Source organism: Dermacentor silvarum, chromosome 7, assembly GCF_013339745.2.
Source record: "Dermacentor silvarum isolate Dsil-2018 chromosome 7, BIME_Dsil_1.4, whole genome shotgun sequence".
NCBI classification, from domain to species: Eukaryota; Metazoa; Arthropoda; class Arachnida; order Ixodida; family Ixodidae; genus Dermacentor; species Dermacentor silvarum.
In genome coordinates this window covers 73,320,822-73,346,080 of record NC_051160.1, presented here as the reverse complement: position 1 = coordinate 73,346,080, position 25,259 = coordinate 73,320,822, and the positions used below count along the sequence as shown (strand labels likewise).

Genomic DNA, 25,259 nt, shown 5'->3' with positions numbered 1-25,259 from the left:
ATGGCACGAGTTTTGAGATATTATTTCCCCAAGTATGGGACGAAATAGATGGGCGTTCCGGTTAGTTTTGTGCTTCATGGCATAAAAGGCGCGTTTTGTTAAAGAAGTAAGCGGAACAGCGGTGCACATTTACGGCCAGTTTGATGGCGCATATCTCCAAAACTGGAGCCATTCAAGCCAGAATAACCTGCGAGAAGAGACCAACGCACGAAGCTGTGAGCACGCGCCGCACTGTGTCCCCATCGCATATCGCTTTCGAGATAGGGACCCACGCGGCCGCACCATACACAGCCGGATGACGAGTGGTCACGGTTGATACTGGTTCGACGCGGATGGACGAAGGCACTGAAGAGCGATACCGGCTTATCATGATCGGAGCGTCATCAGCGCACCTGGAGCCGCCACCGGCAGTAGTTTACGTGCCTCATCAATTCACCTTGCGCCTGCGTCCGCAGCAGTTCGTGTGGCAGCAGCGCTGTCGTTCATATATACTGGTCCGGATCAAGTTTTAGAACTTCGATCATGACACCGGGCTGCGTGGAGATCCGCAAGTGGCACAATGCTTACGTCTACTTACCCTCGTGCTCAGAAAAGCATCTTAGCTCGAAGGCCACGCTTGACCTGATTTAAATAATACCTGTCGTGAACGCGCAGCGGGAAACGCAATGAACGTCATATAGGGCACGTTCACGCTGAAGACGACGAAGCTGCTGCTAGCCTGTCTGAGTAGCTCTGCGTACATTTATCGTTATTATCGTTCTTTTCTGGTAACCTTACTGGTCAGAACTGTTCATCACGTCGGTCGACTCCAAAAGGTACCTTCCGTATCGGAGACCGACGGGTGCTGCGACACCCGCCGCCTCACAAGGTGCTAGGGCCCAAGCTGGCACAGACGAGCACTCCGCCATGACCTCCCAAGGGGTGACACCGGGTCATAAACGCCAGCTGTTTGTACAAGCCAGCCTGACTGCAAGCGACAAGACACTGCTGACTCTGAAGACGAGTCAACAATCATCGAGGACGACAACGTGGCGAACCTTTCGGACCTCGACATGGACGAGGGTGGTTTCCGAGTTGTGCGCCATCGTAAAGACAGGGCGGAGGGAATTCCAGTGTTAATCACTGCAGCATCCGAAAGAGCTGATTTAAGGCAAGTGAACCATATTCTCCTGTATTCTGAGCTTGAAGCGACTCTCGGTGGAGCACCAGTGAAGAGCCGCTTCACAGCACAGGGAGCATTGCTCTTAGATGTAGAGACAGAAGGACAAGCCAACATCCTTCTAGAGACCAAAGAATATCGGCGGCATAGCCATATCTGCCCGTGTCCCGCACAGTTATATGAAAAACACGTGCATTGTTAGAGGAGTCCCAAAATGGTACTCGGATGAGGAGCTGCTCACCTTCTTGAGACCTCAGGGAGTATTTCATGCAAAAAGAATCATCCGTCGGGTCCAACCTCGTCATCTGAATGGGAGTCAAGGCGCACTAACTCGGTGGTTCTCACATTTGCTCCAAATTCTGAACGCCCGGAGAAGATCAACCTTGGTTTCACCAGACACGAGCTTGTCGACTACGTGGAGACACCACCACGCTGTTTTAAGTGTCAGCGCTTCGGACATATCGCCAAGTACTGTCGTGGGGAACAGAGGTGCAAGCGCTGTGCGGGACCTCATGATTTTAAGACGTTTACAAGCAAAGAAAACTCTGCGTGTGCAAACTGCGGCGGCGACCATCCTGCTAGCTACGGTCGATGTCCTGCGCGGACAGCTGCTCAACGAAGGAATAAGATGTTGTTTTGGGTCCAAAGAATGCAAGCGCACCATCGAACACGAAGAAGACACTCAGCGCGCCACAACTAACTGGTTTGGAAAGAGACTACGCTTCTGATTTCCCGCGTCTGACACCGATAAACGAAGTTATTGAGCCAACGCAAACGGTCACCGCCGCTGAGAAACCTGTTCCTAAAGAGTCCGAAAAGCGCACCTATGCGGCCGCAGTGAACCGACCTCAAGCACCACTTGGAAGCAGTCAGCTGGAAAACTGCCAGCATGTGATACGCGCTCTGTTCACGGCACTACGTTCCCACGTCGCGAAGATGCCTGCGAGTTCAACGAAGGATATGCTGGAAGCAGTGCTGGCTCTTGAGTCAGTAATACTCTGCTCTACTTTCCACATACCCTCAGTAGCATAATGGCAATTTCTCGCCCACTTGGTCCATTCCGTCGCCCAAAAGTGCCCTTAATAATGCAATGGAACTGCGCCGGTATTCAACAGCGTCTGTGTGAACTCAGCCTTTTCCTTCGAGACATACCTATACCAATTCTAGCCCTCTCGGAGGCTGGTCTCCCTAATGGAAGGACGATCCCAGGGTACATCAGACATGGAAATCCGAGTATACCGTCATTTGCTAATGGAAGTGCGATGATATACATCAGGCGAGAAATACCTCACGTCGCCTTACCAGTGCAGGACCTTTGTTCTACCTACTTGGAAGTCACCGCTGTGCAAGTGTGCCTAGGAAACCGAAAACTCAGTGTGGTGTCGGTGTATATAAGTCCACGCAGGAAGGTCTCCATGGAGGCGTTTATAAAGGACCTTTGCATTCGTTGCCCCTCTCCTAGAATAATCTGTGGCGATTTTAACGCACATCATTCGCTTTGGGGAGATAAGCTTGCAGATTTCCGAGGCAAGGAACTTGTCGCAGCCGCGGATGCTGCTGACTTATGTATCGCGAACGATGGTAAACCGACTTTCTTCAGACCACCAGATTCATGGAGTGCCATAGACCTCGTGATCCATTCTACAGACCTTTGCGTATCGTCGACAACGGCCCCAGACAGGATGGGCAGCGACCATTTTCCGATCTTCACCAACATCACCGGATTTCACACTGCTGGTCGACAATTCTGTGCTGTGACACGCTGGGACACATACAGAGAAGCGTTGGATGATCCCCTGGTGAGCTGTTCGCAGATATGCTGCGGAGCAAGAGAGTGGCTACCTCAATGTTGAAACTGCCAGATCATTTCCCTACTCCTGATTTGAAACTAAAGAACCTCTGCGCAGCGCGTAGGAGAGCGGAGCGGAAACTAATGAGAAAAACGGAAATCCCTCTGCAAAAACTGAATACAACAGGATAAACGCTGTCATCCGTCGTCACACAAAAGGTTAAGACGAGTTCAGTGGGCTGCTTTCTGTGAGAGCTTATCGGCGTTTACTCCCATGACAAGGATATGGGGAGTAATGAATAGCCTATCCGGAAAGATTCGCCCACACAGGCCATTTGAAGCACTTGCTTTAAAGCAAGGAAAAGATTTGCAAACCCTTGCAGAAGATTTTGCAGATGGATTCACATCTGGCAGATCAGCAGGAGTATCGAACCCTCTGTTGTCTCAAGCATTCCATACCATGGATACGCCATTCACTTTCCGTGAGTTGGATTGGCGCTTAGCAAATTAAGAAGACGCTGTGCTGTGGGTCCCGATTCGATCAGCATCAGATGCTGACAAATCTGCCAGTACGACGAAGACGAGCCCTTCTGGACATATTTAATCACGTCTGGAGCACCGGAGAGATCCAGAAACGTGGAAGATCGCATGGGTGGTGCCAGTACTCAAGTCCGGAAAGGATCCTGCGAACCTCGCCTCATATCGGCCAGTATCGCTAACATCATGCGTATCCAAAGTTGATGGAAAGACTAGTATGTACGAGGTTAACATGGTATCTTGAGCAAGGAAATAGACCTGCCATCGTGCATGACCGGCTTTCGTCCACGGTTGAGTGCCCAGGACAGTGTCTTGGATTTAATAAGCCATATCGAGCACCATCGCGCGGACGGCCTTTCCACACTCGCCATCTTTATGGACGTTGCCAAGGCATACGACTGTGTGCTTCATACAGGCATCATCAACGGACTCCAAAACAGGGGGCGTCTCGGGAATGCTCTTCGATTCATTCATGAATTCTCAGAGATCGGTATGCCCAAGTTAAGCGGAAGATAATGAGTGATAAGCGACGAATTTCCCTCGGTGTCCACAAGGAAGCGTCCTATCTCCCTTGCTTTTTAACGTTGCCATGGCCAGCCTTCCAGATGCACTGAAAGTAGGTCGGACGGCAGTTTAAAATGTCCATCTACGCAGATGACATCTGCATTTGGATCTCGGGGTACCAACACAAACGGTTGGCCGGATCGCCCAGGGCGCAATCTCCGCCATCGAACGCCACTTATCGAGCTTGGCCTATCTTTATCAGCGGAAAAAATCTGCCTTCATGCTTTTCCCGGGAGTGAGACGCAAGTCAACACGCCTGACGCTGAATATCAGAGGGCATTCAATTCTTCGTGCAACTCATGTTCGATTCCTGGGCGTCACCATCGACAGCAAGCTACTATGGCGTCGTGCGGTTCGAAAGTGTTGTGGCTGCATCAGTGCAAAAGATCAACCGCACTTCGTCGATTGGCAGGTGTACGTTGGGGAAACAATCCTATGTCCATGCTAAACTGAATGCTGGCACTGATAACAAGCCGCATTCTCTATCAGCTCCCTCTGATATCCCCGTCATCGAGTCAATTCGAGCGCTTGGAGGCTGTGCACAGAAAGGGACTTCGCTTGGCGATGGGAGTTCCACAGACGGCTTCAAACAAGAAAGTCACTAATGAGGCAGAATCTCTTCCACTCCGTCTCTTGGCATCTCAGGCGTTGCTGACGCAGCTATTAAGGCTGGGCGAGTCCCGCGCAGGCACGGCGCTTCTCCGGCGGCTAAGAGCAAGAACTCGCTCACATTTCCATGCGGCGCTGAACACTTTCCAATGTTTAGGATTGGAATGGCCTAAACGCAGTCGCCTTGACCCGCCATGGTCTTTTTCGGACGTTACCTGCAGCCTCAGTGTACCCCACCTACCGGCGAAACGCACCATTTCAACTGCAGAAGCAAAGTTTATTGTGCTGGAACACTTGAGCACAGCATTTCAACGCCACTTACAAGTTTACACAGACGGCTCGGTGTGCGCACAAACAGATAGCTGTGCAGCGGCATTCTGCATACCATCCCTTGATGTGTCATGGTCTGGCCGACTGGATCGCGTAGTTTCCTCTACAACAGTAGAAATCGCCGCAATCACCGCGGCTTTGCGGAAACTACGGGCCTTATTCTCTGCACGAGATGTCGTGGTGCTGACTGATTCCAAGTCAGCGTTACAGCGATTGCATCGTGGCCTACCTCTAGAGAAATTTACAAGGCAATCTCTGGCACTAATTACGATCTAACAAGCAAGGATTTAATATAAGATTCCAGTGGATACCATCACACGTAGGTATTGATGGAAACGAGAAAGCTGACGCCCTTGCACGCCTAGCGCTGACATGTGTCCCAAAAGTGAAAGCTCCAAAAGCTTTTCAGAACCCTAAGGGTGCAATCCGCCTTCACTTTAGGAGATCCACAAGAATCCCCACGAAGCCTGCGTGACTATTGGATTTACCCGCGAAGAAGCGACGCTTTTATACCGCATCAGGACCGACTCCGCGTACACCACAGCTTGGTTATTCAAGACTGGACTTCGCGCTTCCCCATTCTGTGCTTTTGTGGTGACATTGGTGACATCGAACATTACATTTGGTTATGCCCGCAGTTTGACAAAGAAAGAAAAGCGATGATCGACAGCCTACAAAAGAGCGGTCTTACGCACAGGACCTTTGAAGACGTCGTTTTCCCCGGAGGACCTGCGACAACCAGGAAGAGAGCGCAACGACTGCTGCTGGCCCTTCCTGCGAGACACGGGGCTCATAGACACTTGGTGACAGCGTTGCCATCTGGTGAAACTCGTCACCAGATTCGAAATCTTGTGACAATCTGGAGCTTTTGGTGGCCAGGCTAGCAAACTTCTACACCGACAACACTGGTGAAATCTGGGGAAAATCACTCAACCAAAATACTGCCCACTGTCGCTGCTCACCAAACGTTACCACTAGGGAGCGCCTATGGCCGCCCGAACGTAAGGCTGATAAGCTACCGCTAGGGCATAGTCAGAGTGCACGGTCAACCAGAGCTTCTATTGCAACGCATGTCTAGTTATGAGGAGCTTCACTAGACGGCGCCAACTGTTCAAGCGAAGTGAGTGAAGGAAAAGCGTCTTCCCTCCAATCAAGCCATTTTTCAGGCATGAGTGGACTTCACCCTTCGCGAGTCTTGCCTCAAACTACACGACATTATGTTTTGCAACTTCCACTTCAACATCCAGTGAAGAAAACCTGGACGTTATTAAATACAATACAGGAGAATTCTTATGCATCTTGAGGAGGCCGTCTTCGAAGGCAACTTCCAGAGGATTCTGCAACATTCTGTGCAGGGATTTTCAAGTTTGAAAATGCCATGGGTGAAAAGCCCTACAAGGAACTTGCATTGTATTCGCTGGCATGCCTTTCGTGCCCAGTGTCAAATGCAGTGGTGGACCGTGTCTTCAGTCAGGTCACTGTGTGAAGACAAAGTACAGAAACAAGATGTCATGAAAACTTTGGATCCATTGTACGAATTCGCACAGCGTGTGCCTCCGGAGACGGCTGTTGCGTGAAGTTTGCTATCACAGACGATATGCTAACAGGTTTCGTTCAGACATCTACGATGCTCCAAGTGATGTTAAAGGCTCCTCATCATGACTTTGTAAATAAAAGTGAGTACTCGACGAATGTTAATTTTGTAGTCCAGAGTTCGACGCGCCCACTTTATGCGCACATTTCTTGCGAATAACAAACACTCGCTAAAGTTGCAACAAAAAATTTTTTTTAATTTCGCGAGTGTTGGCTTATTCAAAGAAATGATGATTTGTAATTTTTCGGCAATTTTAGGTTCTGGTGAAATCTGGGAAATTTTAGCGAGTTTCTGGTGTCGTCCCTACTGTCCAATCTGGCAACGCTGCTTGGTGACACACCCCTGATCTCAACTCGAAGGAGGATCAGGCGGAACAATTGCCGGCTATATGCCAGGCTAACCCCGCCTGCTTCAACATCATCCCCACCACACCACACCACCGTACAAGTAGACTGCACTATTTATCCACTCACCATTTACAAACTACTGCCCCGACTGAAATGTTGAATGGTTGTGCTTGAATAGAGCGCAGAAAAAAAAAATAAAACAAAACGCTTTATCTTGCATTCGGCCGCGCAACGCTTGAAACAGTGAAGCTGGCGATCGTAGCCCAGCATTTTACGGAAGTTAGCGCGAACTTTTCATCTTGTTACTCACGATGATGATAATTTCTTTTCGCGCGTCTCGGTCTTACGGCCGTCACTGCGCGTTGCATAGCGCAGCTCGCAACACCGACACCGCGTGGCAATGCCGACAACGCGTCCAGCAGACCCGCTCCCTGAATGCGTCTCTCTCTCTCTCTCCCTCTCTCGCTCTCATAGCGCGCAAAAACCTCTTCTTCACCCTCGCAGAGCACGAGCGTGCGAGCGCGTCAGCATTCGACAAAGACGACGACGCTCGAACGCAATCGTATGGTTCGCATAAATGCATGTTCTGCACGCGTGGCTGTATTGCCTAGCGAAAATGTGAGAGGCCCCCGTCCTTTGACTCGCTTAAACAAGTTTATACGACTACATCTCTCCCATTCTGATGCCCAAATGAACACAGCAACAACTCTGTGAACGAGAACAGTATAAAACTTGCATGACGTACCATATCTTATTAAAAACAAGTTGCATACAGTGGCTTTCGCAAACATTGGACCGATGAGTGCCTTTCCAATTTGTTGTTTTTTTCTTGATTCGCTTAACTTCTTCGAGCCAGTAGTCCTCATTACGACGGTAATGTTCGAGTGCTACGCCCAAGTATTTCATCATCATCATCATCATCAGCCCATATTTTATTCCACTGCAGGACGAAGGCCTCTCCTGCCATCTCCAATTACCACTGTCTTGCGCTAGCGTATTCCAGCTTGCACCTGAATATTTTCTAACTTCATCATCCCATCTCGTTTTCTGCCGACGTCGACTGCGCCTTCCTTCTCTTGGTATCCATTCTGTAACCCTAATGGTCCAAACGGTTATCCATCCTACGCATTACATGGCCTGCCCAGCTCCATTTCTTCCGCTTAATGTCAACTAGAATATCGGCTATCCCTGTTTCTTCTCTGATCCACTGTCCACACCGCTCTCTTCCTGTCTCTTAACGTTAGTCCTAAGATTTTTCGTTCCATTGCTCTTTGTGCGGTCCTTCATTGTTAACCTCCGAGTTTCTGCCCATATGTTAGCACCGGTAGAACATAACGTGCAACATTGATTAATTCTACAGCATTAATGAGAGAGAGTACCAGTCGTCGTAATAAAGCTCAATAGGAGGTACAAAATGAGGTAGTACAAGCCTACGCCCCAACCTCTAGTCACGATGATGAAGAAATAGAACAGTTTTATGAAGATATTGAATTAGCAATGAGAAAGGTGCAAACTCAGTATACCGTAGTCATGGACGACTTCAATGCGAAAGCGGGGAAAAAGCAGGTTGGTGAGCAAACAACTGGCAACTACGCATCGATTATAGGAATGCAAGAGGACCGATTTAGTAGAATTTACGGAAAGGAATAGGCTCCGAATGATGAATACCTTCTTCAGGACGCGCAGCAACAGGAAGTCGACCTGGAAAATCCTTAATGGAGAAACAAGGACTGAAATAGATTTCATACTCTCTGCCGATACAAGCATAGTGCAGGATGTAGAAGTGTTAGGTAAGGTTAAGTGCAGTGACCACATGTTATTGAGGTCTAGGATTTCTCTCAATTTGAAGAGAGAGAGAGAGAGTGAAGGTAGTCAGGGCAACCTAGAGGCAGTAAGTGTAAAAGCAGACCAATTCAGGCTGGTGCTCGCAAACAAATATGCAGCTTTAGAAAAGGAAAATAAAGACAACATAGAGGTAATGAATGAAACCGTAACTAGGTTGATCTCAGAAGCAGCAATGGCACCAAGGCAACCAGTAGGTAAGCTCTCCCAAGAAACAAAGCACATAATAAAGAAACGACAAAACATGAAAATGTCCAACTGAAGAGATCAGATATAATTCGCTGAACTGTCAAAACTGATCAACAAGAAGAAAGTAAGGGATATTCGAAATTATAAAGTGGGAAAGATTGAGGAAGCCGTAAAATGTGGACGCAGCATTAAATCAGTAAGAAAGCTTGGCATAGGACAAGGCAAGATGTATGCACTGAAATATAAGCATGGTAATATCATCAGCAATTTCGATGACATAGTAAAAGCAGCAGAAGAATCCTATACTGACCTGTACAGTGCCCAAGACAGCCAAGCTACTTTCATTCTAAATAGTGATGAACCAGATACAGAGGCTCCTTCTATAACTATCGATGAAGTTAGAAGGGCCTTGAAAGACATCACCAGGGGAAAAGCTGCTGGAGAAGATGGAATAACAGTAGATTTAATCAAAGATGGAGGAGATATCATGCTTCAAAAGCTTGCGGCCCTTTATACGCAATGCCTCACAACTTCAAGTGTACCAGAGAATTGGAAGAACGCCAACATTATACTAATCCATGAGAAGGGAGACGTTAAAGAATTGAAGAATATAGACCCATTAGCTTGTTTTCAGTATTGTATAAATTATTCACCAAGATAATTTCCAATAGAATTAGGGCAATACTTGACTTCAGCCAACCAAGAGAACAGGCTGGCTTCAGGAAGGGATATTCTACGATGGATATCCATGTCATCAATCAGGTAATCGAAAAATCTGCGGAGTACAATCAGCCTCTCTATATGGCTTTCATAGGTTATGAAAAGGCATTTGATTCAGTAGAGATACCAGCAGTCATAGAGGCATTGCGTAATCAAGAAGTACAGAAGGCATACGTGAATATCTTAGCAAACGTCTACAAGGATTCCACAGCTACCTTGGTTCTCCACAGAAAAGTGGAAACTTACCTATCAAGAAAGGGGTCAGGCAAGGAGACACAATCTCTCCAATGCTATTCACTGCATGCTTAGAAGAAGTATTCAAGCTCTTAGAATGGCCCAAGTATTTAGCTGGCGATTTAATCCATCTAATGTTGGCGAACGTTTCCGGTGTTGACTGCCATTCACCATGCCAAAAACCCAGACACTTACTCCAATTTGCTGTGCTCCCTGTTGTGTTTCCAAAATGTTTAACAATGGTGGTTACTTCTGCAATGCTTTCTTTAGATGTACAGCACACCGCTACATCATCTACATATGCTAAGAGTTTCACTTCGACTTCCACAAGTTTGAAGCCCCTTATGCTACTGTTCTGAATGATTGCCAAACACAAGCTTTCTAGATAAATGGCAAACAAAAGCGGGCTCAGTGGACATCCCTAGCGAACGGAACGCTCTATTTTAATGGGGGCCCCCAGTGTCTTATTAATAATCAGCCGTCAGGTTTAAAATTCTTTTAAAGTTGCAAGGGGCTCAATCCTCGTCAGCCAATCCGGGGGGTATTCCTGATCTTTAATTACATCTATGAATTTGGAAACACCCTCCCGGGAAAGTAGTCGCGCAGGCCTTCGGTCAGGCTCACATTGCAGTGCCAGTCAAAATGTGGCTGACCGCACAACATGGATGCATGCAACTTTGAAAGTATGAGTAATGTATAATTATGTACTGTTTTCTTTGGCAAAAATTGTTGCAATTGGTGCCCACAAAGTGAAAGTTCCGGCAATAAGAAAAAAAATGGCTGTATTGCCTAGTGGTTACGATGCTCGCCTTGGGACCGTGGGTACGCGGGTTTGAATCCCGCCTCGGCAAGAAGTTTGTTTTCTTTGTTTCTTGATACGAACCTCAAACCACAAATTACGGCTGGCTTAAAGAGCTTCGCTGTTATGCATTTCGTGGTTTTTATAAGCCGAACCCATGATCCTATTATGAGGAACAACGTAGGGAGGTCTCCGGATAATTTTGACCGCCGGAGGTTTTATAACGTGCGTGTGTGTGTGCATGATAAGGGATAATATTTTGGTCCACACTGTTCCTTTGAGAGTTTCTAGTATCTCTGTGTAATGAGATATTGCTGTTATTCTTCTAATCGCATCATTGTTACGAGAGTTTTCTGTTTAAAGCCAATGACATTCTGTGGCTCTTTCTGTCGTTTGCGTGGTAGGTCGGTGGTATGACGGTGGTCGGACTTGGGGGAGCGAAGGCGACGAAACGCGCAGAGGGAATTATTTAGTGCAAGTTTTCGGATAACCGAGTTGCGAAGAGGGATGGTAGGGAAGGGGGGGGGGGCACCATCGTGATTGAATAACCGATTGGTATTTAAGTGCGAAACGGAGGAGATTGGGTGGGGGAGAGGGGGGGCGCACTTTCGCTGGCTCGACGTGGGTAGGCAAGAGAAATAGCGCCTGCTTTCGCGTCAAGCGAGTGGCTGAGAGGAACCATAAGGAGGAGGAGGGGAGGCTGTCGCTCACTCGTTCGCTAGCTCGCGCGTTCGTCACCCGTCTCGCGGACCACTCTGCGCTTGTCAGACCATTGTGGACGATGTGGTGGAGTTGGACTAGAATCTATAGCGTATCCTCTCCCAAGAAGTATGCAACGGTGGTGAGCGTTCCGTCAAACGCTTACGGTGTTCTCGTGGACCACGGTGTAAGATATATACTCTTTAGGTGGGGACACTTCTCGGCTTGCTTGCTAGACGCAATCGACCAGATAAAGTAGCAAGGGCGCGCGTCTATCGGGGCGGCGACGGCAGCGGATACCTATCGGCGGAACGACGCAACTTCATTTAGAACGCAGGCGAGAGCGTGCGCCGACACGGAACTCGCGCATGCCCTCTCATCCCTTCTTTCGCTCCCACTTACCCCTCCCCGTTGGCGCTGAGCCGTGCTCCCTCAAGGGCTGCAGAAGATAGCGCCAACCTTTCCCTTTCCCTCAAGAACCACTTATCATCCCCGGTGACCTACTTTCGTGCGACACTGCCGATAGGTATCCGCTGCCGTCACCCAGCCGATTGGCGCGCGCCTTTGCTACTTTATCATGGTCGATCGAGTCTGGCGAGTGTCCTCACCTAAAGAGTATATATCTTACACCGTGCCGTCGACACACTAAGGAGATCAAGAAGTGAACGCGTTCGCTCTCCGCGGCTACGCCAAATGGATCACAGGGAAGGCGAGGGAAGGCGCCGAGAGAAAGGGCGCGTGCTCTCAGGCAACCGAGTTGCGGGGTTGGGCGACATGGAGGGGGAGCAAGGGCGGGAGCTGCGGGGGGGGGGGGGGGGGGGGGGGGAGACTGTTGTGTGCTCACTCGTTCGTTCGTTCGGACTATTTGCCTAAATTGAGTCATCATCGAAGGCCTCTGAATATTTTTTGTTAATCTCGTGGATTTTCTTTTCTTTCTTTTTCTTGCGCTACGATAACGTTGTTAGGTGTGCAATACTTATTTTTGTGCCCTTTCTGCTACAAAACTATGAGAAAATGTGCACAAAATTATACAGGGTGTCCCAGCTCAAAGTAACCAAGGTTTTAAAAACGACGGAGTGTGCTAGTGAGCTGCAACGAACTTCAGTGGTGTTGAGGATCGGGCGACCTTTTTTTTTTGGTTTTGCAAAGTCGGTTACTTAGGATAACTTAATTATCGAACTTTTAAAATATTGACTTCAGCAAGAAACTGCTTACGGGAAAGTTGTAGATAACATTTAAAAATAGCCGTCTGAAGTGTTTGAAACTAAGTACCATTTATGAAGCTTCTTGTACTTGCTCTAGAGAAAGCCTGCGAAATGCAAAAACAACCGCGTGATAGCGCCACTATTTAGCGCCCCCAGATGACCGATCAAGAATCGACATTGTTTGCATGCGTTTTTTTCAGACTGCCTCACGTCCCACGTCGCGATCGGGCGCACAGAGCGAGCGGCGGTGATGAAGGTGTGTCGCGATTCGACGTGAGGGGGCATAAACATATCATTGACTTCACTCGTGGAATGAAGCCCGAGACACGCAAGGCAAAAAAAAAGTAATGAAAAAAAGCTCGGGCTTCAGTAAATGTTGACCGCCGAACAGTTTAATCGGGAAGGAAAATGCAATTATCATGTTCGCCTATTCGTTTGCGATCACAGCTTACAAGCCAAAGTTTCTGGCGCGTATCTTGAAGCCATTAGAAACGCCAAGCCCGTCCCGGACCGCGCTGCAGACAAGCGGATTTTGTTTCTAGAGACTCTATTCTGGAGATTCCGCCATTTTCTTTTAGGCATGACGTAACGCGACACTTACAAAATGGCGCTGATAGCCCCGATTTGCTTTCGTAACGTGACGCAAATTTGACGTTTCGCCTAAGAAACTGTAATGTAGGCATTGAACCTAGCATTTTTGATAAAGCAAAACAGTTTTTCTCCCCAGTAAAAATGAAGCAGCCAGCTCAAAGCGAACGATTATTCCATCAAAATCGTTTCTCGCTTCCACCGTCTGCATGCGCACCAGCTGTCGTCTGCTTCATTGGCTAGGATGCGCGTGCTAGGGAAATGGAATGAGTCATCGTATATTGGCGCCCACGCGCTTGTTTTCTACCTTGAGACAACATACGCGACAAATCGGTGGTGATGAGCACACTCTCCAGGCCGCGTATCGCTATCTCGTGAAACGCAAGTGACTCAGCCCGACATCGTCTGGCTGAGAAGCCGCCAAATATCATCGATCGCGTTGTGCGCGCCACAGGTATTCGCAAGCGCCGGCGCTGCCATTCCTTCTTCACTTGGCTGCACTCACTGCAGAGCGCACTCGCCGGCGAGTGGGTTCGGCGAACTCGTGTAGCCTCGTTAGCAATGAGTAAAAATAAGTAAAGCATTCTCGAAAGAAGAGTGAGGAGTAATTTTTAATAACATTATGTTAAATTGCTAACGTTAAAAGATAATAAAATGTGCCACACCGCAAAAAGAAAACATCAAGAACAGCAAAAAAAAAAATGACACCATCTTCCCGTAAGGGAACCCTGAGTAGTATGCGAAGCAGCCATGGGGTCGACACAAGTTCCCATTACGCGAGCCCTCGTTACATCAGTAGCAGCTTCTCGGCGGCGTTGACGTTTCCTTTCGGCTTCGCGAGCCCGAAGTTCGGGATCGGCCTGTCGCCGCTGCCGTTTAGTGACAGCGGCTCGAGCCCTCTTCTCAACACCGCATATCCACGAAGTGAATGATGATGAGTGGGCGAAGCACCGGGGGATCATTCGGGCAAAACGCCGGAAGCGTTCTCCGGAAGCCGTAAGCTGGCTTCCGGAACCGGAAGCGGAACCGGAAGCCGGCTTCCGGAAGCCGGAGCTTGGCGTACATGCGCAGTAGGGGCATGGACGCCGCACGGCGGAGGAAGGGAGGGAGGGAGTGACATAGCCCCGACCATAAGCTGCTACGCATCTAAAACTACTCTCGCTCTCGGGCTGTTCACGACCACGCCGGGTAATGGCTGCGCAGTTGTCTGGCGGATCGAGTCGTTTTGACTGTTGCTGGTCAAGTTGCCGTCGTTGCCAGCGCTTGTAAAGGTGGATTGTAAATGTTGTTTCTAACAATAATAAACTGTTTTCGTGCACACATTGCTATATTAAGAAATATATGCTTTCCCGTCTGACTCCCGGTCGCCATGGCCATCAATATGAAAGAACACTTTTCTTCCTCGTGTAGCAGCGCACCGCCAAAGTGACACTCAGCGCGCTGAAGTGCACTCGCTCAAAGTGCACTTTACTTTGCCCGTGTGGCACGAGTATAATACCGGTGCTCCAGTATACCCAAACGAAGCGCTTGGAGTATATTGATGTCTACTGCAGGGTCCTGCAGTAGACATCAATATAGGCTAATGATGATGATGAGGACTTATGCAAGCGATCCGAAGCGTCGCACTTGTGTTTTACGAATATTGTCTCTGAAAGAGCATGGAAGACAGGACGAGCTCTTTAAAATGAATATAAAACATTGTTCGTGACTATCAGCTTCACCATCACCTCGCGTAACTATATGAAACCATTCTGCCTGAATCAACGGTGCACTCATGTTTAAAAATTGCTTGACATGCACATGTTCGGTGATAACTGTTCATCTGTTTAGCGCACTGCCTTGACAAGTTCTGTATGTGTGTGTACCAATGTGTGCTGTCTGCTGGTGTCAGAATAGTGGTCTTGTGAGTGAATATTAGCACGGCACACACGCGATGCCTTGTGCGCGCTTCACACATGGGACAGCTGCAAAATCAATATGTCTGGAGCTATATAAAGCGCATGGGCAATGTAAAAAATGAAATCCATATGTGGCAAAAGTATGGGTGCTAGCCAAGGTTTCCGATGATATAGAACACAAGCGGTTTAGAATACGGTCAGGAAAACATAATCATTTGCAGTATTTCTGAGCGTAACCTTCGCAACCACATGTACTTGTTTCCGTTCTCTTTCAATATCCTATAAACAAAAGACATTATTGCGGGCAGAGTTTGATGCTACACAAAATTTTTTTTCTTTTTTTGTTTTGTTAGGAAACACTTGCGACAAGTGTGTTTTGGTGCAGTGAGAGAAAAAAAAGTTTTTTACGCTAGAAATGACGGTGCGCGATTGGAATTCAAAACGCTGCAACCGAGCCACGTCAGCATACCCATATTGTAAGTAGTATGGCTAAAACTATGTATTTTCAACATCGTATTGTCAGTCAAGTTAATAACGAAGACGCCTCGCAGTGTTCTGCAGTGAGCGTTTTCTTTTTTTGTGTGTGTCTGTGTGCGAGCTCGTTTTATCAAATATCGAAAAATTTTCTGTATTCCTCTCGCTATTTACTTCTCAGAAACGCTAAAATGTCCTCGCTTTTTGTGCGCTTGCTTTGTAGCGTTTGCTGTGTGATTCATACCTACCTCCTCCAGTATTTCGCTTTCCATCCATTGTTACTAGGCGGTCTTCAAGTTTCACTGCTCTATTTTCTGAATACTTGAAACGACACCGCAGTTTGGCAAAAACGTGATCATCAAGATTATGGTGCGGTGCGCTGTTTAGCAGCGGAGTACAGGCCATTTCCGAGACCATGAAAAATTTGACGCACACACTCAATTCTGTACACCTGTTCAAAGTAATACGAACGCAGTCAATAAACATATTATTCTTGGGTTTACCTTCCTCAAATATTTTACAAACATGAGCAAGGAATGGCGCAAACGTACAGACATGGAGAGAAAGCTTTGCTTGCTTTCATAAGGGAGCTGGGAGAGGACAAAAACGAAATAGGAAACTATATAAAAATTATCGCAGCTTGCAGTAAGTTGTGCAAGGCTGGAGAAACAGCGGAGCTGGTGGTCACCTAGCTTCTTCCAGTTTTGCTAGGCTCGGCTAAGTTTTGCTAGGCTCCGGATGATACTCCGGATGAGCACGCAATCGCCGCATTCGTTCTCGGCTGGAGGCAGGACGAGCTTCCAGCTGAGCGGCTTCTTCTTCGGGAGTCTTGTACTTCTTCGGCCGTCCCATGTTAGATTTACTCAGTGCGAAGTCTACGAGAATTGTATGTGTCGCCATCGCGGCGACATGATCTTTATAATCAGTGTGACGTCATGCCCAAGCTTCACAAACTGTTGTCATGACTAAGCAAAGCAAGAATTGCGGTGCGAACCAATGACATGGCTGGAAGAAGCTGGGTAAGTAATTGCTAGGTGACAACATTGACGGAGCGGGTCTGCTGGAACGCGGTGTCCGTGTTGCAAACTGCGCTGTGCAACGCGTAGTGACGTCGTCGCTGGCGCGGCGGCGGAGGAGCGTTGCCGGATATAGGAGAAGCGAGGCGCAGCTGTGGCAGGTGGTTGATAGGCAACGCAGGTGACGTCATCGTTCAGCGAGGTTTTTTTGTTCGCGACACACGGACTGACCTTCGGCTTAAACAGCACCGCTGTTAAAAACGGGTGCAAGCAAAACGCTTCATCGGTATGTGCTTCGAATAAAGGACGCGTTAACAGCAACTAGAAGACGGAACAGCGTGAGCTAAGGAACGAAGAAGGAACGAAGAAGGAACATTTGCTGTGGCTGTAAAAACTCCCAGCTTAGTACAACTTTAGAACATTCGTCAGATTTTTCCAAGAACGTTTATTGCGACAGCAATTATATGAATACTCTAGGCAAACTTCGCTGTAGTTGTTGGTGATGCCGTGGACCACGCAATTTCCGGGGACTAAATATCTATGTAGGTTTGTCCCTACCCGTTTTCCCGCCTACCTTGATCACTGGGACGCCCATGACCTAACGGGTAGCGCGTCCGGCTGCTCTGCTGACGAAACAGGGTTCGTCGAACCAACTTGGGTCGCTGAGTATGTGACAGTGTGTATACATGCGCCGCTCTTCATCGAACGTCCTTCACGCCGACATTGGTGAAAGTTTGTACAGTAGATGCGTGGAACACTTGGTATGTGCCATCGGCATGTGCTAGTCCTGAATCAACCTATTTCATGCTAACTTGGGTAACTGGGTATGCGTCTGTACGTGTGCGCCGCTCTTCACGGAATGTCTCTGACGCCAACTTGAGCAACTAGACATACGCTACTGGAAATGTGCCACACTGCAACGCTGAAATGAATCCATTAAACTTCGCCGATGCTTGGCAAAACCGAACCCACCTAACAATCGTTCCTCAAAAACAGCAACTCGAAGCATTAGCAGGCTGCGCCACAACGGCCCTGGTTATGCGGTGGTGTCCAAAGAACGTCCTTCACGCTAACGCTTTAGCGAGCTTCGCCACAAAGAGCCTGGGTATGTACCGCTCTTCAATGAGCCTCTCGCCACCTTGGGCCGCCGAGTACATGCCACTGGGGGTGCCTCAAGCAACCGAACAATTCTCAGCGTTCGCACGCACCTGTGCGCTATGCTTCTCATCTCGGAGGCCATGCTCGAACTTCTCGGCAGTGTCCCTAGATGGCGCAGCGTGTTCAGAAAGAAGGGCGAGAGAGGATCCCGGTTACCACATGACGAGTTTGCACGCACCGGCGGGACAGGCATTTCGGAGGCTGCGCGCACGCTTCGCGGCGCCGCCGCTAGGTTACACCGAGTGTTCCTGAGGAAACGCCGAAAGAGGACTGCCGGGGCAGTACGTGCCTCATACATAACTCGTTTCGATGGATACTTTAATATTGATTCAAGGCGAAACGTATTATCGTCGACAGTCATCGTGAGATGACTATCGATGATGACTGTCGAGATGACTTTGACGCATTTTTGACAACAAAAGCAGAGACACTACATAGAGACGTTTAGAGGACCCGCGTATAGATTGAAGGCAGTGCGTGGTGTTCGAGCGCCGCGCTGGAACCTTGCTGGTCAGCGCTTCGCCCTAAGAGCGAAACTGACAATTTTTATTCTAACCAAGCCGCGCACTTGGGGTCGCCTATTTCACTCATCACCAAGGAATCACCGAACTCGTTTCTCGGGCATGACACATTGCCAGGAATTATTCAGTAACCTCATATCCACACGAATGAGTTCTCACTTTCCACATCATTCAAACATGACCTCAAATACACGCATTCCTATTTTTCTTATGGCCATTCCAATTTCATGGATGCGTCCGCCCTTGTCGCTGCCGTTGTCCTGCGCTCGCGCTCGACCGCGCATGCGCGGCACGCACGTGGATGACCCCCGGAGGACTTCCTTGCATTCTGGGACAATGACAGTTACAATAGCCTATATATTTAGAGAACTCTCCAGCTGGCACCACTTCTGCTGTAGAGCCGGAGTGATCGACAAGTGATTTTTTTTATTATTACACCCATACATGAGCTCAGCCAATGGCGCACGTTCTTTATATTTGAACGTACCCGAGCATAGCGTGCGACGCTCCGCGAGGTGGTTTTTGGGCAATGCAGTGGCAGGCGGCATACATTACGACCGGCTTAAACAGCTCCGCTGTTAGAAAACAAATAGTAAACATGAGTATTTGCCACGCGATTCAAGTGCACCTACTCATTCAGCAAACCTCCGAGCCTGTGCGAATAACAGCTGCGAATGTCGTCGTTGGGCAAACGGGAAAGTACTGTTAACCACAGGAAAGAGCTACGTAGGCCATTCTGCTTTAGTACTAACAGCTGCACGTCTGTTCACCGACCGATAGCCTCAAACATCAACGAAAAAGCTTTGCAGTCAACGGTTGCCGTTAGAAACGACATCCGCCCTTAACGTAAATGAGGAGCGCATAAGTCAAAGCTCTCAATTCGATGGCATATTCTACCTCCACTGGATGAGCTCCGTTGGCTAGTCAGAGCGCCACATCAAGATTCACTTATCGGTGATTTGCAAAATACCCCCGGAAGTCTACAGTGTACGACTTAAGATTTCGTTTACGCAACAAAGGCAAGGTCCTTACATACTTTTTCAGGTGGTAGAGAAAACGTCCTTCTCACTTAATGTTGTTTGCGTGGATCTACTTCTCGCGCTACTACCCCCATTGTCATTCTCTATTTACTGATCGATTAAGTTACTGATTGATTGATATTTCGACTGATCGATTGATAGATTATTTTATCATTAGTGCCCTAAAATACGTTTTTCTCTTTCATATATGCCCTTTGGGCTATAAGCAAAACATATCGGGTAATGTAAGAGAAATCAAAGCTACGGACTCAAAAGCGAGATGTATCATTCCGCAGTGTTTTGTTTTGTCTTTGTCTTTTATCTGTCTACTCGCGATGCATGTACCCGTCTCTCAGTGCAACAAGCGTCGGGCCCTTTTGCGAAGCACCATAATAATGAGCCCCGGTTATAGCCTTGCTATCCATGAGCGAGCGCTTTTGTTAACTGACGTCGAATACATCAAGTGACGAGCAGGAGCGAGTGTTGTTATTTGAGCCTGCAGTGTTCATCTTAATTGATGTAATTTTTTTAACAGGACAACATGAATGACGAGTCGCTCATCGAGGTCGACGGCCTACTGGTCAATGATTTCCTTCGCGAAGAGAACGTGCGGGCTGCGATGCACTACCGGCCGCGGGATGATGACGTGTTCATTGCTAGCTATCCAAAATGCGGTACGACCTGGACCCAGTACATCGTGTGCAACATCTTCACCCGTGGCAACGCCCCGAACAACGTGACAGACTTCTTGCTCCAGGCGCCGTACTTCGACTTCATGGGTGCGGACGCTCCGAGAAAGATGCCCAGGCCCGGAGCGTTGATGACGCACCTGCCGTTCAACATGCGCTGCCACTCCAATAAGGCTAAGTACGGCGGGCCATATCGTTTCAGTAGCTACACTGTAAAAATAATTACCGTAAATACCGGAAACTATCATGACAGCTCAATTTCCAAGAGAATTTGACCGTCAAAGAGATTGAAAGGCGTAATTTTTGTTAGACGTAAACTACGCCGTACTTCACACGCAGCCATACGAATCGCGTGATTATGAGAAGCAAACAATTTTTTTTTTACTTGTGTCATTTGTAGGACTCATCCTTGGACGCGCCATAGAAGTATATTGACTGTATGACGCCGATAGCTTGACAAAAATAATAACAACATTACCGTTAAAGTGACAGCTGCTTTTCACAGTGTACTGTATATTTCCTTAAACACCCCGTGTATGGGTATTACATAAGGGTACTAAAACTGTGAAGCGTTCGCTTCGGCTTACCTTGGTTCCCAAAATTCTTTTTGTGGATGCTGCAATGTATAAGATTAATGTGAAAGGGAAGGTTTAAGAAGAAAGTAGATTAAAGCATGATGTTGTAAAGAAACGCGTACGAATTTCGTGGAAACTTGCCCTCGCAATTGTAGAATAGCTCGTGCACGGTAAATCTACAGCATTTCCTGCACAAGCAAAGATTACTGAACGACTGTGTAGCTTTCCAAGAAAAGTTCAAAGGGCTTCCTTTCTAGCTTCACGCTATAGAGGCTCATCCTTGACAATTTTGCCAGAACATTCTGAAAAGAATCGAACAACTTAATACTTTTACAAAAAACTAAATCCAGAAGGTACTAGCTTAAAAAAAAAGACCGCTCCATTCTTTCACCTCTGAAAGCAAGAGAGATGTTCTTCAGTTGCAGCAAGGAGATATGAGGAGAAGAGAAATATGTGAAGAAAACCGATGATAGAGCGGTCGTATAGATCTGTTCACCGCGCAGAGGTCAGTAGTAATACTTGTCATACTCTGACTTGGTAATTTACCGTAGGTTCTTATAGAGAAAAGTGAGTGTACCCAGCTCTTCATTGGCACAACTAGAAGTTCCCTTTCACATTGGTGTCATCGAATGTAACTCTGCTTTGCTGTTTCAAGAAGCCCTTTCGTTTACACAATGCTTTATTTCTATTACGAAAGTTACATTTCTGGAGAAGTTCACTCGCCTAGTATCCAAAGTTGGTGTTATTAAGCATAAAGGCTGATTCTCACAAAACTGCGAATACTTCGTTTTTCGTTTATCGGCGCGCTATTCAAACCAAGGTCTACATTATCTCTACGGAAATAAGAGTCCAAAATAACGAGGGCCGAGGTGTTGAATTTTCTGCAGTCACAACCATACGAAGAAATAGACAATGGTGACAGAGAAACCATAGGAGAAAGAATTTGTTTGTTCTATCGAAAGGTTGAAGTATTACGGTAAAGATAAATGATTGTGGATGAAATATATATCTTGTTGAAAGTGCGAGCCAGGCTCACATCTGCCACATGGCGCGTGTCGTGCTTTACGATTTATGTTACCGCGCCGCCATCCTCCAGTTTAACTTCTTAAGCATTTGTCTATATGCGTAATGGCCATGTGAGTGAATCCCCTGGATCTCCGAAAGGTAGCGAAAAGCAACTTTTCGGAGATCTGGCCCCCAATCTACGCGGTTGCACAGCAACTGCCGCCAACCTCCTGGTGTGGGCCAGGAGCATATAGCCGACCACCCGCACCGCGCACGCCAGTGTTCTGCGCCCGCAACCAATCAGCAAACCGCCACACTTAAGCCCCAGAATTGCAATGATACACAGATCGGCACGTAACGACCCGTCTCCGCTTTCTCACGCAGGGGAAAGAGAAACCTACGACAGAACAACTTTTTAAGTGATGCCAAACTATCGTACTTTCTGCAAAATAACACACGGAAAGTGAATGTAACGCCGTGCCTCAGACATGCCTTACTTCAATGTCTCTTTCGTTTTTTTTTTTTTTTTTTTGGGGGGGGGGGAGGGGGGGGGAGGCGCATACCACGAGGGGCTACCGGCAGTTGTCGCTACTTTTTTTTTTTTTGAAAATACTGCAGGCCAACTTGGGCCAAGCAGGAGGGGCACATACATGATAATAAAAACAATAATAAAACGATACATACAATGAGATACAGCGATTTTACGGGGAAGCATTAGGCAGCGCAGCGTACGGCCAAGGCAGCGGGTGTAAAAAATATCAAGTATCGAATATCCCGTATATCAAGCCGTCATTGCGTGAAAACTTTCCTTGCCCGATATTTTCCGATACTCGTTTCGAATGCTTAGGGAGCGTTGGCACGAACCCTTTGCAGTAGACATTGTTATATGTTTGAGTAAAAGACGTTCTGCATGCGATCAATTGATTGGTTGGGTTTACCTTCGCCGAAGCAGCACACCGGCTATAACAGACGCAACAGTACCTAGCTATCTGGTAGCTAGTTTGTTACAAAGGTAACTTATAGGCTATCGTGCTGCGAAGACAAACCGTAGCGGTGGGCTGCGCATTAGTGTTGAGGATATGGGCTTTCTGTACTATACGAGCGTTTCCCTAAATCGTTCGCACCTCAATGGCCCCCATTTGAGCCTATGATTATATCCGTGATCTTGTCCTCGTGAGGAGAACGCCATGGCCACTCAAACACTGCCATGGGTCCCGTTCAAATCACCATCGTACCATATCGTCTCACAAGAGCTTAATCATTGTACATCTAGATAATTAAAGATGGTTGCGTATGTAGACTGGCTTCAAATTTTGCAACCTCGGAATTTTTCCGCATTACCTTAGCTCGCAAAATGAAATAGTGTTATGGCTATTCCCCCTATTACCCCCGCCCCTACCTTCTTTCTGCATAGACGGTAGAAACAGTATGAATGTGACTATGACAAATTCTACATCAATTTATGGGTGCATAAATTTTGTCCGTCCAAGCTTTCATCATTTTATTACCAATAGTTAATCCTGGTGGTGTAATAGTGTTAGATTTATGTACTTAATAAAGAAACCTACAGGCTATCGCTTCCTGAAAATTTGAACGCATTTTCCCTCACATATTGGGGAGCCCCTTGCTAACATTGGTTTTGCAGCCTGTTGGTAATATAGGTTTGTGCGTCTCATTCTCTGTTATGTGAGTGGCTGGGAGGGAGGGAAAGGCTCGGTCTTCTTACAAGTGTGATACAAGAGAGTTAGTTTACATAGTTTCCTTCATTTAATCCATAGCCTCATTTAACATTTGGTCCAGTTTTTCAGGAAATCGAGCACACTGTCAACAGGGAACTTGTTCGAATACTGACCTTGCCATTGGTCGGTGCACAAGGCTTTGAAAGCGCTATTGTGTTTTTCTTTTTTTTTTTTTACATAGACTCGCCCTTGCGTTCGCCTCTGGCGACAAGATGTTTTTTGTGAGCACACTATTCAGAGAACCTTCTCCGTCACTCTCTCTCTCTCTCTCTGTATTTCGTATATTTCACTTTCCTTCCCAACATTGTTTTGTGTATGGGGTAGCACAGCTGGCTTTTTTTTTTAATGATTCATCTCTATGCCTCCCCCTCTTCACATCTTCTTTCCCTCTTTTTCCCGTCAAAATGAAATTACAGTTTATATATACTGACACTGCTACACAGAGCTGCTTGTAAGTGTTACTATTTTCACTCTCCACAGGTACATCTATGTGGCCAGAAACCCCTATGACTGCGCTGTCTCGTACTACCATTACCTTCTCGGGACACACGCCAAAGACCTGCACCGACGTTTCGTTCGAAACGTTCGTGAAGGCATTCATCGCCGGACGTGTACCCTACGGAGACTACTTCGACCACCTGCTGTCCTGGTACGAGCACCGGCGTGATCCCAACGTCTTATTTATCACGTACGAAGACCTCAAGAAGGACACACCTACGTGGGTCTTGAATATCGCCGACTTTCTCGGCAAGCCAGACTACGGAGACGCGCTGCGCGGTGATCCCAAGCTCTTCCAGAGAATTCTGGACTCTTGCAGTCTGGGAAACATGCGAGAAGTGTTCGACTGCAGGTGTGACGGCTTTGTCAGCGCCTTGCTAGAGCTCCCCGAGGAAACGCGCTTAGATTCCATGGAGATTTACAGGAAGAAATGCCTTGAGAAAAGAGAGTCGCACGAGGGTTCTGGACGTGTTCGCAAAGGGAAGATCGGTGACTGGAAGAACCACTTCACGACGCCCGAGCTCCTGGACACAATGAAGGGCTGGATCGAGGCGAAGACCAAAGGCACGGACGTTATGCAGCTTTGGGAAGACCTAAACCTGCCTTGAATGGTGTGTCTGATATCGACTCACGTCCAGCACCCGGTTTCTTTTGAATCATGGGGAGAAGATCAGCAGCATTTTTATTCTCTGCGACGAGCACATATATCAGCTGCCATTTCAATTAGCGCTCAGCGACAGATGTGTGCAGGATCACACAGAGCTAACAGATGCACGGTGCATATTCTTGACATAATATACATATTTTAACAACAAATATATTTATGTTGGCTGCAGTACATTCTTCATAATTTTCAAGAATCTACAAACTGTAGTTTGCTATTTATCGAGTATGAAGGAAATTCTGATGTTTACCGGGAGGACCATAGCACCTACACCTACCATAGCATCTCCAGGCTGACGAAAGCGGCCACGTCGATTCTTCGGGAACTTTCTGCTTTCTTCGCCTGTAACACTGCCGGCGCATCACTTTGTTTTGCTGCAAGCTATGCTGTACAAGATAATGCCAGCTATTAGTCTATAGTTGCTTTTTTCAGTAAAATAAATACGTGCTCTGCTGCGTTAGAATGACACGATACGGAACTGTCTTAGGGCTGCCTACGCCCGTAATTGTGCAATTTCTAACGCAAAAATAGATAGAGAAATTGACTAGGCTGCCGTCGCGAACGTCATAAATGCAGCACATCAAAACCCAGTTCGGCCCCTGCGGTGCATACAGCTAACAGTTCATAAACCTTAAAACCTTAGACTCCATCACCCGTATAGCCACCATTATATAGAGCACCATTGCTCAGAATTCAAGACGCTCTACGCTCTGCTTACAGTTCGAATGGAAATAGCTTGCATATGTACGGCGTATTCTTACCGATATGCAGACGGAGTCACTAGATTAGAAATGAGCA

At 47.5% G+C, this 25,259-nt stretch overlaps 2 protein-coding genes across 3 annotated transcripts in view; both read left to right on the top strand.

Annotated features, from left to right (window-relative positions):
* The window catches only part of LOC119458971 (sulfotransferase 1E1), a 103,837-nt gene extending 79,004 nt beyond the window's left edge, over positions 1 to 24,833 (top strand). The window contains exons 2-3 of one of the 2 annotated variants that reach the window (XM_049670858.1): positions 19,827 to 20,158; positions 23,780 to 24,833. In XM_049670858.1, the coding sequence (XP_049526815.1) occupies positions 23,788 to 24,405 (618 nt within the window). In that variant the 5' untranslated portion in view covers positions 19,827 to 20,158; positions 23,780 to 23,787 and the 3' untranslated portion in view covers positions 24,406 to 24,833. The remainder of the gene's footprint in view (positions 1 to 19,826; positions 20,159 to 23,779) is intronic. The other variant, XM_049670859.1, reaches the window with a different exon arrangement.
* On the top strand, positions 19,833 to 21,918 carry LOC119458968 (amine sulfotransferase). Its single transcript, XM_049671531.1, has 2 exons — positions 19,833 to 20,158; positions 21,774 to 21,918. Exons 1-2 carry the CDS (start codon positions 19,833 to 19,835, stop codon positions 21,916 to 21,918), a joined length of 471 nt encoding a protein of 156 aa, XP_049527488.1.
* Positions 24,834 to 25,259: the final 426 nt, after the last annotated feature.